Source organism: Rhagoletis pomonella, unplaced genomic scaffold (genome assembly GCF_013731165.1).
Source record: "Rhagoletis pomonella isolate Grant_MI unplaced genomic scaffold, Rhpom_1.0 Rhpom_scaffold_00002, whole genome shotgun sequence".
Classification (NCBI taxonomy): Eukaryota; Metazoa; Arthropoda; class Insecta; order Diptera; family Tephritidae; genus Rhagoletis; species Rhagoletis pomonella.
In genome coordinates, this window is record NW_023458556.1 from 55,053,924 (window position 1) to 55,067,587 (window position 13,664).

At 33.4% G+C, this 13,664-nt stretch overlaps 2 protein-coding genes across 4 annotated transcripts in view; both read left to right on the forward strand.

Annotated features, from left to right (window-relative positions):
* The window catches only part of LOC118733822, a 26,649-nt gene extending 20,502 nt beyond the window's left edge, over positions 1-6,147 (forward strand). For 2 of the 3 annotated variants that reach the window (XM_036463402.1, XM_036463403.1), the window contains 3 exons: positions 1,298-1,579; positions 5,424-5,534; positions 5,590-6,147. In XM_036463402.1, coding sequence (XP_036319295.1) covers positions 1,298-1,579; positions 5,424-5,534; positions 5,590-5,925 — 729 coding nt within the window. In that variant the 3' untranslated portion in view covers positions 5,926-6,147. The remainder of the gene's footprint in view (positions 1-1,297; positions 1,580-5,423; positions 5,535-5,589) is intronic. The other variant, XM_036463404.1, reaches the window with a different exon arrangement.
* Positions 6,148-13,384: 7,237 nt separating this feature from the next.
* The window catches only part of LOC118733825 (probable ATP-dependent RNA helicase DDX52), a 10,871-nt gene continuing 10,591 nt past the window's right edge, over positions 13,385-13,664 (forward strand). The window contains exons 1-2 of the mRNA XM_036463408.1: positions 13,385-13,473; positions 13,545-13,624. Coding sequence (XP_036319301.1) covers positions 13,547-13,624 — 78 coding nt within the window. The 5' untranslated portion in view covers positions 13,385-13,473; positions 13,545-13,546. The remainder of the gene's footprint in view (positions 13,474-13,544; positions 13,625-13,664) is intronic.

The following is a 13,664-nucleotide window of genomic DNA, read 5'->3' on the forward strand; positions in this document are numbered from 1 at the left end:
TTTTTTTTTTTTGATGAAGGCGTTGCTCATTTTCTTCATTAAAAAAATCGTCGAACATACTTAGATAATATGGAAGAAAATTACCGACATCGTCAAAAATATGCCATACATCAACTGTAAATCACAGCTACTTTAAATTTGCACTTTATTACACTAAAATTGAATGAGCTAAAAAACTGCAAAATATTAAGAGATAAAATTTAAATAGAAAGTTCTTAATTTTTACGAAAGCTTGTCGATTTTTTTTTTAATTTTGTTCAAAGATTAAACTTATTTTCATTTAGTGTTTGTTAAGGAATAAACTATATTTTTATAAACAAATAATTCAAATTAAAATATAATAAAATAAATAGTCAAATCGAGTCAATGGGCCTCATGCATAAAAAGTGAGCTTAAGCTCCGACTCGTTTTTCAGTACAAATTCTTGAGCTTGAGCTCACCCTTTCAGTGCAAAAATTGAGTCTGAGCTTAAGCTCACTTTTTATGCATAAGGCCCAATATGTGAGTATCGTAAAGTTATGATATTTAAGAACAGCTCTTTCTTAATTAACGATGACACTGTTTCTATATGAAGCTGATTTCAATATTTAGTTTTAATAAAATTTAGTATCGAAAATATTATTTCAAAGTGATAATGGTTCGTTCAAAACCTTTTCTCAAAACTTATAAAGGCAAAAACGAGAAGGCGAAGATAAAAAGAGAATAAAAAAATTTCCCGCAGTGAATTTTCAGATTTTTAAAACGGTATAGTAATTTAATTTTTTAAATTTAAATAAAGCATGACGACCCCATGGATTGAACGAGTAGATAAAAAATATATAACGGTAAAACTGGCACATACATAAATATATGAAAGAATGCACTCAGGCGACGCCTCTAGCCATTGTGTGTAACAGATTTAAGCTATAGATGGAAAATTTTTTTCATCCCCCCTCAAAGCCAAATCCTGGCTACGCCACTGCTTATACATATATACCTTCTTTCTATACAAAAGCCTGTTGCAAGTACTTCAAGATCTGCAGGTTTTACAGGATTTACAGGAAATGCTGTTTTCGTCATTAATAAACCATATGTATTTAAAATGTCGTGGGATGGGAAGAGAATCCTGTAAATTACTGCAAATCGTGAAGTACCTGGAAGAGGCTTAATATGTAGTGGTTGAACACTCTTATTATGCACCATTTCTTCCATTGCCCTAAAAACTAAGCTTTGGTGTGCCTGGAGTTATAGCAAGTATTTTTAGACACAATATTCCTTTTATTAATAGTTTTAAAATTAGTAGTTTGCATATTTTCAGATGCCTGCAAAAAGGAGTTTGATATGGAGTCATTTCGAGAATTCTGGCTCGAAGCGTGCTATGTGCAAGCATTGTTCAAAGCAAATAAGTTTCAACGGCGGGTCCATAGGAAATTTAAGCCGCCATATGAAACTTCGACATTCTATCATTCGCTTGCATGATGCGACTCTTAATGGTAACGGCGAAGGATACACACCAGAGGAGCAATTAGAGCCGGACGATCAATCACCGCAAAGTGAGCAGCAATTGCAGGCGGAACAGCTGTTGCAGGTGAATAAACGGGAAATTACTAATTATCAAACAAAGTAGCGAACCACCGAAAAAGGGGAGAAAAAAAATTAATTAGTTAAAATTGTCGCCCATCATGCTTTGCGTTTGGTTGAAGATTCGGAAAATATTAAATTCGTTGCCATCTTGTAACAGTGCTCTGCAAGGCGACTTAATATCCACCTTATAAGAATTCGTCTTGTGCTCTTTTTTTTTTTTAATTAGTACTTTCGAAAAAAAATCGGTCAGAAAATTTCATTACAAAAGTTTACTGCGATTAAGAATTCAGGCTGCAGGGGCGGCTGCATTATGTCTAACCACAGCTGACTGGCCATCCTCTACCAATACAAATTACATTGATTGAATTTTACAGCCTCATTTCATGAATAAAAAAAATATTTCATTGCTTCAGATGCTTAGATTTGTTGAAAAAAGTGTCCATACAAAAATTTACCTTGATCAAGGATCGATTAGATGACACCAGAGGTCCTTTGAGTAGGGTTTGCAGCAAAAACGGTATATTGAAGGTAGCTATATATAAATACGCCACTATAAAATTTTGAATCTATCTATGTATCAGGGTTGTTGCGAATATTCGCATTCGCATTCGCAACCGCGGAGCTTCCGCATTAATTTTAACATTCGCATTCGCTTTCGCATTTGCAAAAATCAATGCGGATCTTTTGCGAATGCGAATATTGAAGGGACCGAAAATTACAGTTATTTTTTTACCAGTTAAACTTGGCTAGATATTTTTTATTCCGAAATAAAAGTACTTTCCGGATAATAAACAAACCGCTTATCCAAATTAAACAAGTTTGGTATCCAATGAAAGAGGACTTAAATAGCTTTAAAACTGAATTGTCTAAAAGAGGAAAGCTAGACATTGAAAAATATTTCAATAAAAAATGTTAATTAATTACCATAGAACAAACATTGGGTCAGATATGTATTTACATAAATTTCTTTAGTATTAAGTTATAAAAAAATATAAATAGAGGTGGTAAACTTCATTTGTTACTTCTGTTTAAAAGCTATTTCAGTCCTATTTCATATGATACCAAACTTATTAAATTAGTATAAGCGGTTTCTTTATTATCCGGATGGGACGTTTATTTCGGAATAAAAAATAGTAGGCCAAATTTAACTCGGAAAAAATAACTGTTATTTTCGGTCCCGTATATCTAGCCAGTCACAGAAGAAAGCATTAAAAATGAGTTACAAAAACTAAAATCGAAAAAAGCTGATGACGTGACAAATTCCGAAACAACCAAAAGAATGAGAATGAAGAATTCTTTCGAAAACAAAACGGTGTTTAAACAACGATTGTGCCATGATGCTAGATTGTGAAGATGAAAGTCAGGACATTTTCAGCCCAGATGAAATTCTCAAAAAGTAAGTATTGCACCGCAATAAAAATAAATAGATATAACTGTGTTTAAGCGACTTATGCATTTCCCGCATAAACAATAAACATCGAACATCCGCACGCTTTTATATTGCATTTCCCGTATAAACCAAGTGAGCGAACAAACAAACGCACTTGTGTTTAAAAGTAATTCGCTGGTTCTTAATTGGGTATGCATTTTTTATGCAATTCTCAAATATCTCTTCACATATTGCGCTACCGCTTCATCAGCCTGCCCGCATATCTCACTCTCTCTCTCGCATAGCAGGCATATGGAGTGCGTGGTTGCCTTGATGTGCACCTATACACCATACGGGCTCATTGAGCTCGATACATAACCACTCGCAAAGGTAATCCCTACCTCCTCTACTACTTTAACTCGACCACAACTCTAAACCTGGTCTCCCGCTCTCCCTCAGCGAAACAAACTGAAAGTCCTCTCAACTAGTGCAGAGTCAATCGAAAAGAATTTACAACTTTGCCAAGTTTCAAGTTTTTCAAGTTTGTCGCCTCGAGCGAGTAGTTATATAATGGCGCAGGTTTGATTTACGACCCTGCAAAAGGTTTTTATTAAGTATAATGTTCCAATTTTTAAATTCAACTACTAAAAAAACATTCAGTCTTATCATGAGTTTAATTTTCTCCGAACCGGTTCACTTTTCACTTCTGGTTTTCATGTACATATTTACTATGGGCGGAATACAAATTTTCGGGAGAATTTTTTTTTTCGGGCAAAACTCAGGATAAGGCAGATTATTAAAAATTATTAACCTTTCCGTGTTTTATTTACTTAAACCAACTAAATTATTTCTTAAAAATACATTCGCATCTGCGGGTGTCTAAAATTCCACATTCGCAACATCCCTAGTATGTATGTGCCAGGTTGCAGTCTAAACGGACGGACAGAATCGAACAAAATTTTGACAGAGTATTGCCATGACACCTGGGCCTATAATAGGGTGAAAAAAATTGGGATACGACAAGGGGGCGTGGCTCAAATACATTTCAGAAAAGCTCAAATGTATTTCAGAAAGGGCCAAATGTATTTCAGAAAAGGCCAAATGAAACTCAGAAAAACACAATTGTATTTCAGAAAAGTTCAAATGATTTTCAGAAAAACGGAAATGTATTTCAGAGAAGCATAACGGTATTCTAAAAATATTTTTCTGAAATACATTTGCGTTTTTCTGAAAATCATTGAACTTTTCTGAAATACAATTGTGTTTTTCTTACTTTCATTTGTCTTTTTCTGATATACATTTGACCTTTTCTGAAATACATTTGAGCTTTTCTGAAATACATTTGCCCTTTTCTGAAATTCATTTGGCCTTTTCTGAAAGACATTTGTGTTTTTCTGAAATACTGTTGGGGAAAGGTGTAGTCGGAAAAATAATTGGTTTGCCCGTAAATAAGTGCATACATATGTACCTTAATTCACAAAGACCCTAACCAACATTTTTTTATTTTACAGGAGAAGCAAAAAACATTATAAAAATACCCAATAAACATTTAGGTTTGAGCTCAAATTGAGGTTAAGTTGAGAACTAAGGAATTTCTCAAATCTCCAACGCTGTTTCTCAACAGTATCTCAAGAGGAGGATCATAGCGTTCTCAACAAAAAGGGCATTTTTCTTTGTATGAAAAAAGGACTGTTTCTCAAGTTGATAAAATGCTAGTTCTCAACTTGAACTCTAATGTAATTCTCCAGTTGGTCTCAAACATATCATTGAAATACTGAAATTGAAATAGTAAAATACCTAATACCTTTTTGATTGAAACACCATACATGCATAGATGAATTTAAATATTAATTTTTCATTTTATTACTCCTTTTGTATTATGTAGTTAATCAATATCGTATTACAATAATTCACTTCACAGTATACAGTCCGACAGTAATTTTGCCACTTGATTCACTTCGCGTTTTATTTTCTTTCAAGAATATTTGAGGATACTTTGGAGATTATTTACTTTTCGTTGGCAGTTTTCCCCCTTATATAGCTTTAGTTTTTCACTTGATAATTAAAAAAATTCGTATCTCTATCACTTTTTACGTAGCTGCGCGTGGGTCAGAGATGAGTTGGAGAATGATGTTGGATATCAACTTGAGAACTATGAATTTCTCCAAGGTTGGAGAAATATTTTTTTGGTGTTTAATGGGGAGTATCAAAAACATGTAGGCCTTTTTAAAAAGTGGCATGGTAACTCCGTTGTTTTTGGTGCGAATACTTAAAATTTTTTATTGAAGATGTAGTTTATACATCCTACCAAAATCTGTAAAAACGCAGTTTCGAAAAAAGTGTTGGTTAGGGCCATGTGTATAGACCGTATGGATATACCGTTTGGTTATAAATTTTCTTTGCGAACAAATATATCATCAAACAAAAGTATTCAGTAGTTTTACGATGCCACCGAGAATTGGTATACAAATATAGATTTTTATTATTCCAGAAACCACTGAAAATTGACGGGAAAGTAGCTTCATCTAGTCCCCCAGCAAGCAATAATCCATCACCCGCAATCGACGAAGACATGAACAGTATTTACGAGAAACAAATTGAGGTACCTAGTTTGTTGTTCAACCTGATTGTATGTAATAATTTCCGCTCATTTACAGTTTGTGGACGGTTATTTAACAGAAAGTTCTTTCATAAATGAGGAAATAAACAACCAAGATATTTTTGAGCCCAAATCTCCGAAAATGGCCAACCACCGAAGATCACGAAACCGAAAATTGGAAGATTTAAAAACCCGCATAGAAATACAACTTATGCGCGCGAAAACTACATATTTCACAAAGCATGCGGCAAAACTCGACATAGAATGTTCACTAATGTTATTACAAGTAAAAAAACTGGAGTTGGAACTAGAGAAATTGCGTAATGAAGCTCAGGAGAATCCATTAGCAAGTGAACAAATGGGGTTTGAATCCGTTCGTAATGTAGAACTTTAAAGTCGCAAAACAAAAAGTAAACGATTAGTAAGTTTAAATGAACATAATTTCGCTGGAGATAGTCTTGCTGTATGTTTTATATAGAAAAATGAATTGTATATCGTGTGTTATTGATAAACTCAATAGCGGCTTAACGGATCTGCTTACTTCATTTTGTTTATTTCTGTATGTAGAAAGTTTGTAAGAAAAATTTGGGAAAATGGTGTTGCCAGATGCCTGAAATATCATTAAAAAAAATTAAAATTAAATTAAATTTAAATAAGCCACAATAATACTAGTTCACTGAGAATGTATAAAAAAATTTAATAAAGAAAAAAATTTAAATAGGGTTACCACCATTCGAAGAGAAGTCCTTATCTGCTTGGTCCTTCCATCGCAGTTTGGGCTTTCCTCTTTCTCTCTACCACCATCGAGACCTGCGTTGAATACTTTGAGAGCTGGAGCGTTTCTGTCCATTCGCTCGACATAACCAAGTCAGCGTAGCCGTTGTATTTTGGTTCGCTGCACCATGTCCATGTCGTTTTAAAGCTCATACAGCTCACGTTCCATCGTTTGAGCTACGCCGCCAATGTGTAAAGGCTCATAAATCTTTCACAGAATATTTCTCTCGAAAAATCCAAGACCCGCCTCATCAGATGTTTTCTTTTTTCATGCGTCCGCGTGTGATTTTTGCACGACGAGAGGATTTTACTCAATTGCCTACTCAGTCCAAAGTAGCACTTGTTGGCAAGAGTGATTCTCCGCTGAAATTATTATCGGTGTTAATGCTGATTCTTAAATAAACGAAGTCCTCTACTTTTTTAAACTTGTAACTGTCAACAATCAGGTTGGTGCCAAGACGCTTATGATCTGGCTATTTGTGGCATGACAGCTAATACTTCGTTTTGTCCTTGTTTATCTCCAGACCCTCCCGATTTGCTTCTCTATCGAATTCCGAGTAGGCAGAATAGACGTAGGCCTTGTGTTTACCTTAGCTCTTATTATCTTCTTCAACATCATGTTAAAGATATCACTCGAAAGGGAGTCACCTTGTCTGGAACCTTGTTTGGTATGAAACGGCTGGATGTCTTTCCCAATTCTGACGGGGCTGGTGGTATTGCTCGACGTTATTTTACACTGCCATATCAGTTTCGCGGCAATACGAAATTAAGACATCGTGGCATAAAGACAACTTCTTTTCGTGATGTCGAAAGCGGCTTTGAATAGACAAATAGAAGGTGTGTGTCGAGCTTATTCTCACGGATCTTTTCCATGATCTACAAAACTGCATACTCAGAATCTAAAAAAAAAACTCGAAATTTTTACGAAAATTTGTTGAATTCTTTTTTATTAGGCAGTGCCATTCGTTTTTTTTTTTGTAGTTAATAGAATGGTACAATACAGCAATCTACTATTGAAAAATTTCAACAAATTATTTTTTGTGATTGGGATAAAGAAAAATATTTGGGTATTCACACAATTGGGATACGATTTGCACCAAATTTCGGCAAATACCCAATCGTGTGACACTGCCTTTAAACTTGTATTTATACGGCTGTTGTTAAAGAATGAACTATAAAAAACTAACCAAAATTAAATAACAACAAAAATAATAATTTGAAACTTGTCAAAATTTGGTGCGGCTACAATTTTTCGACTACTGTACATAAGTTGACTATGATTACAATTCCACTAATATTTGACTTACAAACAGCGTGCGAACCTCTACCACATATGTGGTAGATCTACCACATATTTTAAAAAATTTAGGTTTCTACCACATCTACCACCCAAGGCTTTAAATATACCACATTTTTACACATAACATTTGTTTACAATTTTCACATAACTCTAAAATTCCAACTCAATTCTAATAAGATATATAAAAGTTAATCAATAAATTTTTAAAAAGGTACATCATAAATTGGGCTTTAAATATAACTGTGCCTCAACTTTTTAATATTTCAAAAATCCGCATATTTATATTTGCTAAAGTATTATGCGGCAAAAAGGAGTTCTTTGTTCTATCCTATATTTTAATTGTAACAATCACCGGGATCCCGCGATTGGCAATCCCTAATACATACATCTAATTAGTACTAAACTTCTGTATTAAAGCATACATTTAGGAGGCATTTTCGGCCCAACCATGTACATGTATGGCATTGGTCGGGTATAATTGGAGCACGGTTGCCACTTCATCAAAATTTTGTGTACAATATACAAGTAAAAGGCCAAAAAATAAATAAAATGTACCATTTTTTGCCGTCCAACAGAAATATATACAGTGACACAAACAAGTGACCACGTGTTGATTTGTTTTTTGATATTGTTTTTCGAACAAATTTTTTTTTTGTTATTTTTTTGTAAAAATGCTTTCCATGCTTTGACCAAAACAGTTTCACATTTTGTACAAAGTTTAGGAAAATTCGACAAACTTTCATCAAAATTTTAATTTTTAATCTGAATCTTTACTACAACATACAATTTTAATCTACATAGTAAAGTTCAACCACCTACAAAAGCGCGTTGATTTTTGAATTTTTTTTTTTTGTCGGATTTTTGTACTTTTTCCCATACAGGCTGAATTTCTTATGAAATAAAATGCGGGAGACCGTAAGCAACAAAATTTCAAAAAATCAGCACCAGTTTTTGTAAATTTCACTTGTTATTTAAAAAAAAAATACCGCAAAAGCAGCCTCCAACAAAAACTCCCAAAAATCAACGCGATTTTTTAGGCGGTTGAAACTTGCACTTGCAAAACTAAATTTGAAAATAGGAGATCATTTTCGCCAATTCGTTTTGTTGACATCCTAGAGTTACGCCATTTCGTCTTGGATGATATTCTCCTGTACTAGTGTAGGGACAAAAATATCCAATCAGCTTATCAATCAACACCACCTTGTATTGATGCGTCTTGGCTATTACCTATTTAATATGCCTTGTTCCCATGCCCATTTCTAAACTATACGAAAGTTTACAATACCTTGTGAATACCCATGAACCAATTAAAATAGATCTGACGGTTGACAAGCAGCCATTTGCAATAGCGTTTGAGAAAAAAGTATGTGACTTTCGTAATTTTGAAGTTTGCTGTTTCTGTTTTGTTGTTTTCATTTAATTCTTTTTATTTTGGATTTGGTTTATCTCAGCGATTTTAAAGCAATTTTTCAAAAAAATTTCTGTTTAAATATAATTGAAATGAAGTGCGCGGTAATCGGTTGCAAACATATGTATAAAAATAATAAATTGGTTAGCACAAACATGCGCTCAAAAATTGCTTTAATATTTTTCCTTATACTTCCTCCTCATATTCTTTGTTTACTTATGGTCCATTTCAAAGAAAACAACATGGCGCCGAAATAGCAAACGTCAGACAGAAAATTACTTTTTTCTTTTGCTTCATCTTTTCATATCTTGTGTAGTAGGATCATGGCACGATGCAGCGAACAAAGGTGGCGCCGTCAGTGGTACCGCTACTTTGGTTTTGCCTATTCTGACAGTTGTGGTAACTTGTAAATAAACCTTTGTTTACAAATCAGCGAAAGAGAAATTTTAATTATAAGTGAAAAATCAGTTTAAATTGTGTTAATTTGCAATTTGTGAGTGATTTTTGAGTTGAGGACTGCGTAAAAACTAATACAATGAAGTGCTGTGTGTTAAATTGCGACAGCCGTCAAGATGCAAGAAGCGTTCTGCAGTTTTCTGCAGCAGCCTTAATTGCAAAGCAATGGAGTGCACTAATATGTTCACTGTTCTCTAATAGATTAGGTGAAAAATGCAATATTTTCACATTTAGCAAAATTAAAACACGTTCTTCTTATCGCTCCATTCTTTATTTACTTGTGGTTCACAAAAGTCAACGCCCAGGACGGCGCAATCTTGTATTCTATCATTCTTGGGATCATGGTGAACACCCTCATTATAATTACCAATGCAGCCCTGGATAAATCAGCAGAAAGCAGAGTTGCCAGTGACGAAATAAAATCTGCCATCCACTTCTAAAAAATATCTCAAATTTGAAAGTGATGAAAGTAAAGGCGACTACGAAACTTCATCATTTAAAAAAACTTCAACTGAAGTTATTATAGATAAATACAGTGACTCAAAAATGCGCTATGAATTTTTTTAATATTCACAATGTTTTTTAAGTACATTTTTTTTGGTATTTTTTTATAAGAATATTGGTTGCACTTCAACCAAACCCTTAAAAATACACATATTTACAACATTTAGAAAAATTCATAAACATTTCGTCTAAGTCTCGAACTTTTTACTTTGAATTTTCAGAGCAATTTTTGGTATGCTATTTTACAACGAACAATCATAGTGTGTAACTACATACCTGTCCATTTTTTCTTTTATTCAAAGAATCATTTAAAATGTTTAAGTAATCAAAAGCTCCTCAGGATTCCAGTAAAATGATTTTTGAATTGAGCACGATATGTTCGCCTTTTATCGATATACATAGATATCCTATGTACATTTATAGAAAAAGTGCATTAAAGCGTTCAAAAATTAAAGCGATTAAGTAGACTACACTTTTGAAAAGACATTTATAATATAAATATAACTATGAAAAATAAAGCGGTAACCATGATACACATAGTAAGGTAGAACCGTTTTCTCAATTCTTCAGCCAGGATTTTTTTTATTTTTTATTTTGCCAGCATTTACAATCATATAAAACTAAAAATAAAAAAATGAAATTGCTCGAAATTTGTGTTGTTTGAGATTGGAAATGAGAATAGTGTATGAGTTTGTGAGAAAATGTTAAAATTAAAATGCTTGAAAACGTCAAAAATGCTAAAAGTGTTTCTCAGCGGTTCTACCTCCCTATGTTTCTATTATAGCGGGAACTAAACTTGTATTAGTTTTTTTCAAACAAAACACTTTTATAAAAATCTAACAAAATGAGAAAAAATTTGCCTTTTTACCACCCCATTATTCTTTATGAAAGTGGCAACCCTGGCTGAGAGTGCAACTTTTTTTTTTCTGCAGCACGTGCTGGAGAATGTTTCATGGATAGGGATGAAAAATATCGGATCTCAAGTATCGATACCTACTTACATATATCGATACTTTTGGCTATGAAGGTATTTCTTATGAACTTAATAAGTATTTTTTTTTTATTTTATGACACAAATTTAGGAATCCTAAAATCAAAACTATGGCCCTTATTATGAGCTGCATTCGATTTTCGATCTTCGCTGGCTATCGAAGATCGAAGATCGAAAGTGAAATTCGTATTATGAGCTATGCAAGCGTGTCGAAATTTTCGTTGAGTATCGAATTTTCTGTCGAACAGAATTTTGCTTTCGATGGTGTAGCGAAGTGTTAGAAAATTGTGAAAAATGTATGATTTTGTATATGTTTTCTTACATTTTGGCGGCTAGACACTAATTTTAAACAATTTTTATTAATTTCATGCAGTTCTAACATCGTGAATACTAAACACAAGCTCGAAAGGCTGGTTTTACTTGTGAAAGAAAATCCCAATGCTCTGTTGGCACGATCTCTGAGAACAAAATCGTAGCGCTGTTGATAGTTTTAAAATATTTTAAATAGATTTGGCTCACAAACGCCTCTTTAGATGGTCGGAACTTTTTAATGAATCTGTAGACAAATTTCTTAAATATATTGTATATAAAAATATATTCGAAAGATTAATACACTTAAATGTTTAAGAGAGCATTTGCTACTCCTGGCCAGTTTACTAAGCTCTCATCCTCTGACGAATCGTTGAACCAGAACTCGTTGTACTCATTTTACCACGTTTTTATAAAATTGCTTTCTTTTTTACTTCATTTTAATTAGAACAAATTTGCATAAATATGTATAAGCACACTATTTAGTTTGCTCGATTTGTAAACAAAGCTTCTCAGCGGTGAAAAATATACTATTGTGAACAACCTAAACGAGCGAAATTCACAATAGCGCTATTCTTCATCGAATGAGCGCCATAATACCAAATGAAAATTCGTTCGCTCAGCACTTTCGACCACAGTCGAAAATCGAATGCAACTCATAATAGGGGCCTATATGTTTAATGATGAATGGTATTTGACAGATAATTCATTGGAAAAAATTGCAAGAAAGTTAATCTGGTTTAAGGAAAAATATGCTCATAAAATATTTATGAGGAAAAGCCTTCTTTTATTGTACTTCCCACGAATATAGGCTTTTAAAAATTATGAGCCAAAGATTTAAATATGATAGTTGTAAAAATGAGTCCTTATTACTTCACCTGGTAGAATTCCACATACAATAGGAAGTGTGAAGAGTGCAGAAACAAAATGATGCGGATGAATTTTACTAAAAGAAATTCTTAAAATCATTTAAAAATTAAAGATTTTCTAGTATCTAGATACTGGAAACTGGAGTAATTATTCTATTTGACATCTACTTTTCTCCAGACTAAATGCAAAGATGGTGTTTAAATTTTCTGGAATATTTCAGTTTTTTCCAAGATTTTTTTTTATTCAACTCTTTGTACCCTACTATTTTTCTTCTTTGATTATATTCTTTAATAACAGAGCTAGGCTCACACTACATTTTGTATTTTCCGCTAGTCTTTTCCGCATATGTATTTCCTTGCATTTTGTTCAAGGCCTTCACGAGCTAACGCGCGTCAAACCCGTAGAGTTACCCAGTTAGCTTAATTTCACGTTGGAACGTCTTTACTTAACATTCATCCACTCTTCCACTCGAACAGTTGGGCCGTGTATACGTCGCATTACATCGACTTTGGTGAAGCAATTTGAGCGCATGATGCAATAATACAAGGTGTTATCAGTTGTGACAGCTCGATTTGATACTGCCTTAGCTCAGTAGAATAAGAAGAAAAACGGGAGGAAGTTAATCCCGTTTGAGGAAAAAAACATAAAGGCTGCATTTCTTTATTCATTCTGAACGTTTGGAATAAACTTTTTTGTTTATTTATTCTTTAGAACGTTCCTGATGATATGTTGACTTATATTTCAAACGCAGTCTGTTTATTCCGGCTGTGAAATGGGATTATCCAGAATGTATAAAGAAGCGCAGCCAAAATTTCATATTTTTTTTTAAACCAAATTTGCTTTTTTGGCTGCATTTCTTTATTCATTCTGAATGTTTGGAATAAACTCGTTTGTTTACTTATTCTTTAGAACGTTCCTGATGATATTAACGTATATTTCAAACGCATTCTGTTTATTCCGGCTGTGAAATGGGATTATCTGGAAGGTATAAAGAAACGCAGCAAATATGGCGGAATTAGAGCGAGAAGCTGCTAGCCAATAACACCTTGTATTATTGCATTATGATTGGAGCGTGTATTATTTGCACTATATGGACTTTGTCGCTCCATATTCGGATTAAATATGGAGGAAAAATTGCCGAAGCCAAATTTGCTTTAGTATCGGGTTTCGATACGAGTATTTGTTTTTCGATACCTAGTCAGTACTTGGTTCAAAAGTATCGATGTCAAAATTACTTGGTAACGATCGAAAACTATCGAGTATATACTTTTATTTACTGGAATCGTTTCACCACTATTCGTGGATTTAATTGATAAATTTAACTAAATAGGTAAAAAAAATTGTAGGCGCGCATATTCCGGCAAATATATTTATCAAAGGAGTAAAACGAAATATTTTTAGATATGGATTCACATGATATATTCCTTCAGTTAACTAGGGGTGCGAGGTTTACGCATTCCAAGCCAAGAGGCGAAATAAAAGTAAGAAACATTTATTGTATTAGATATTAGGGTTTTTTTT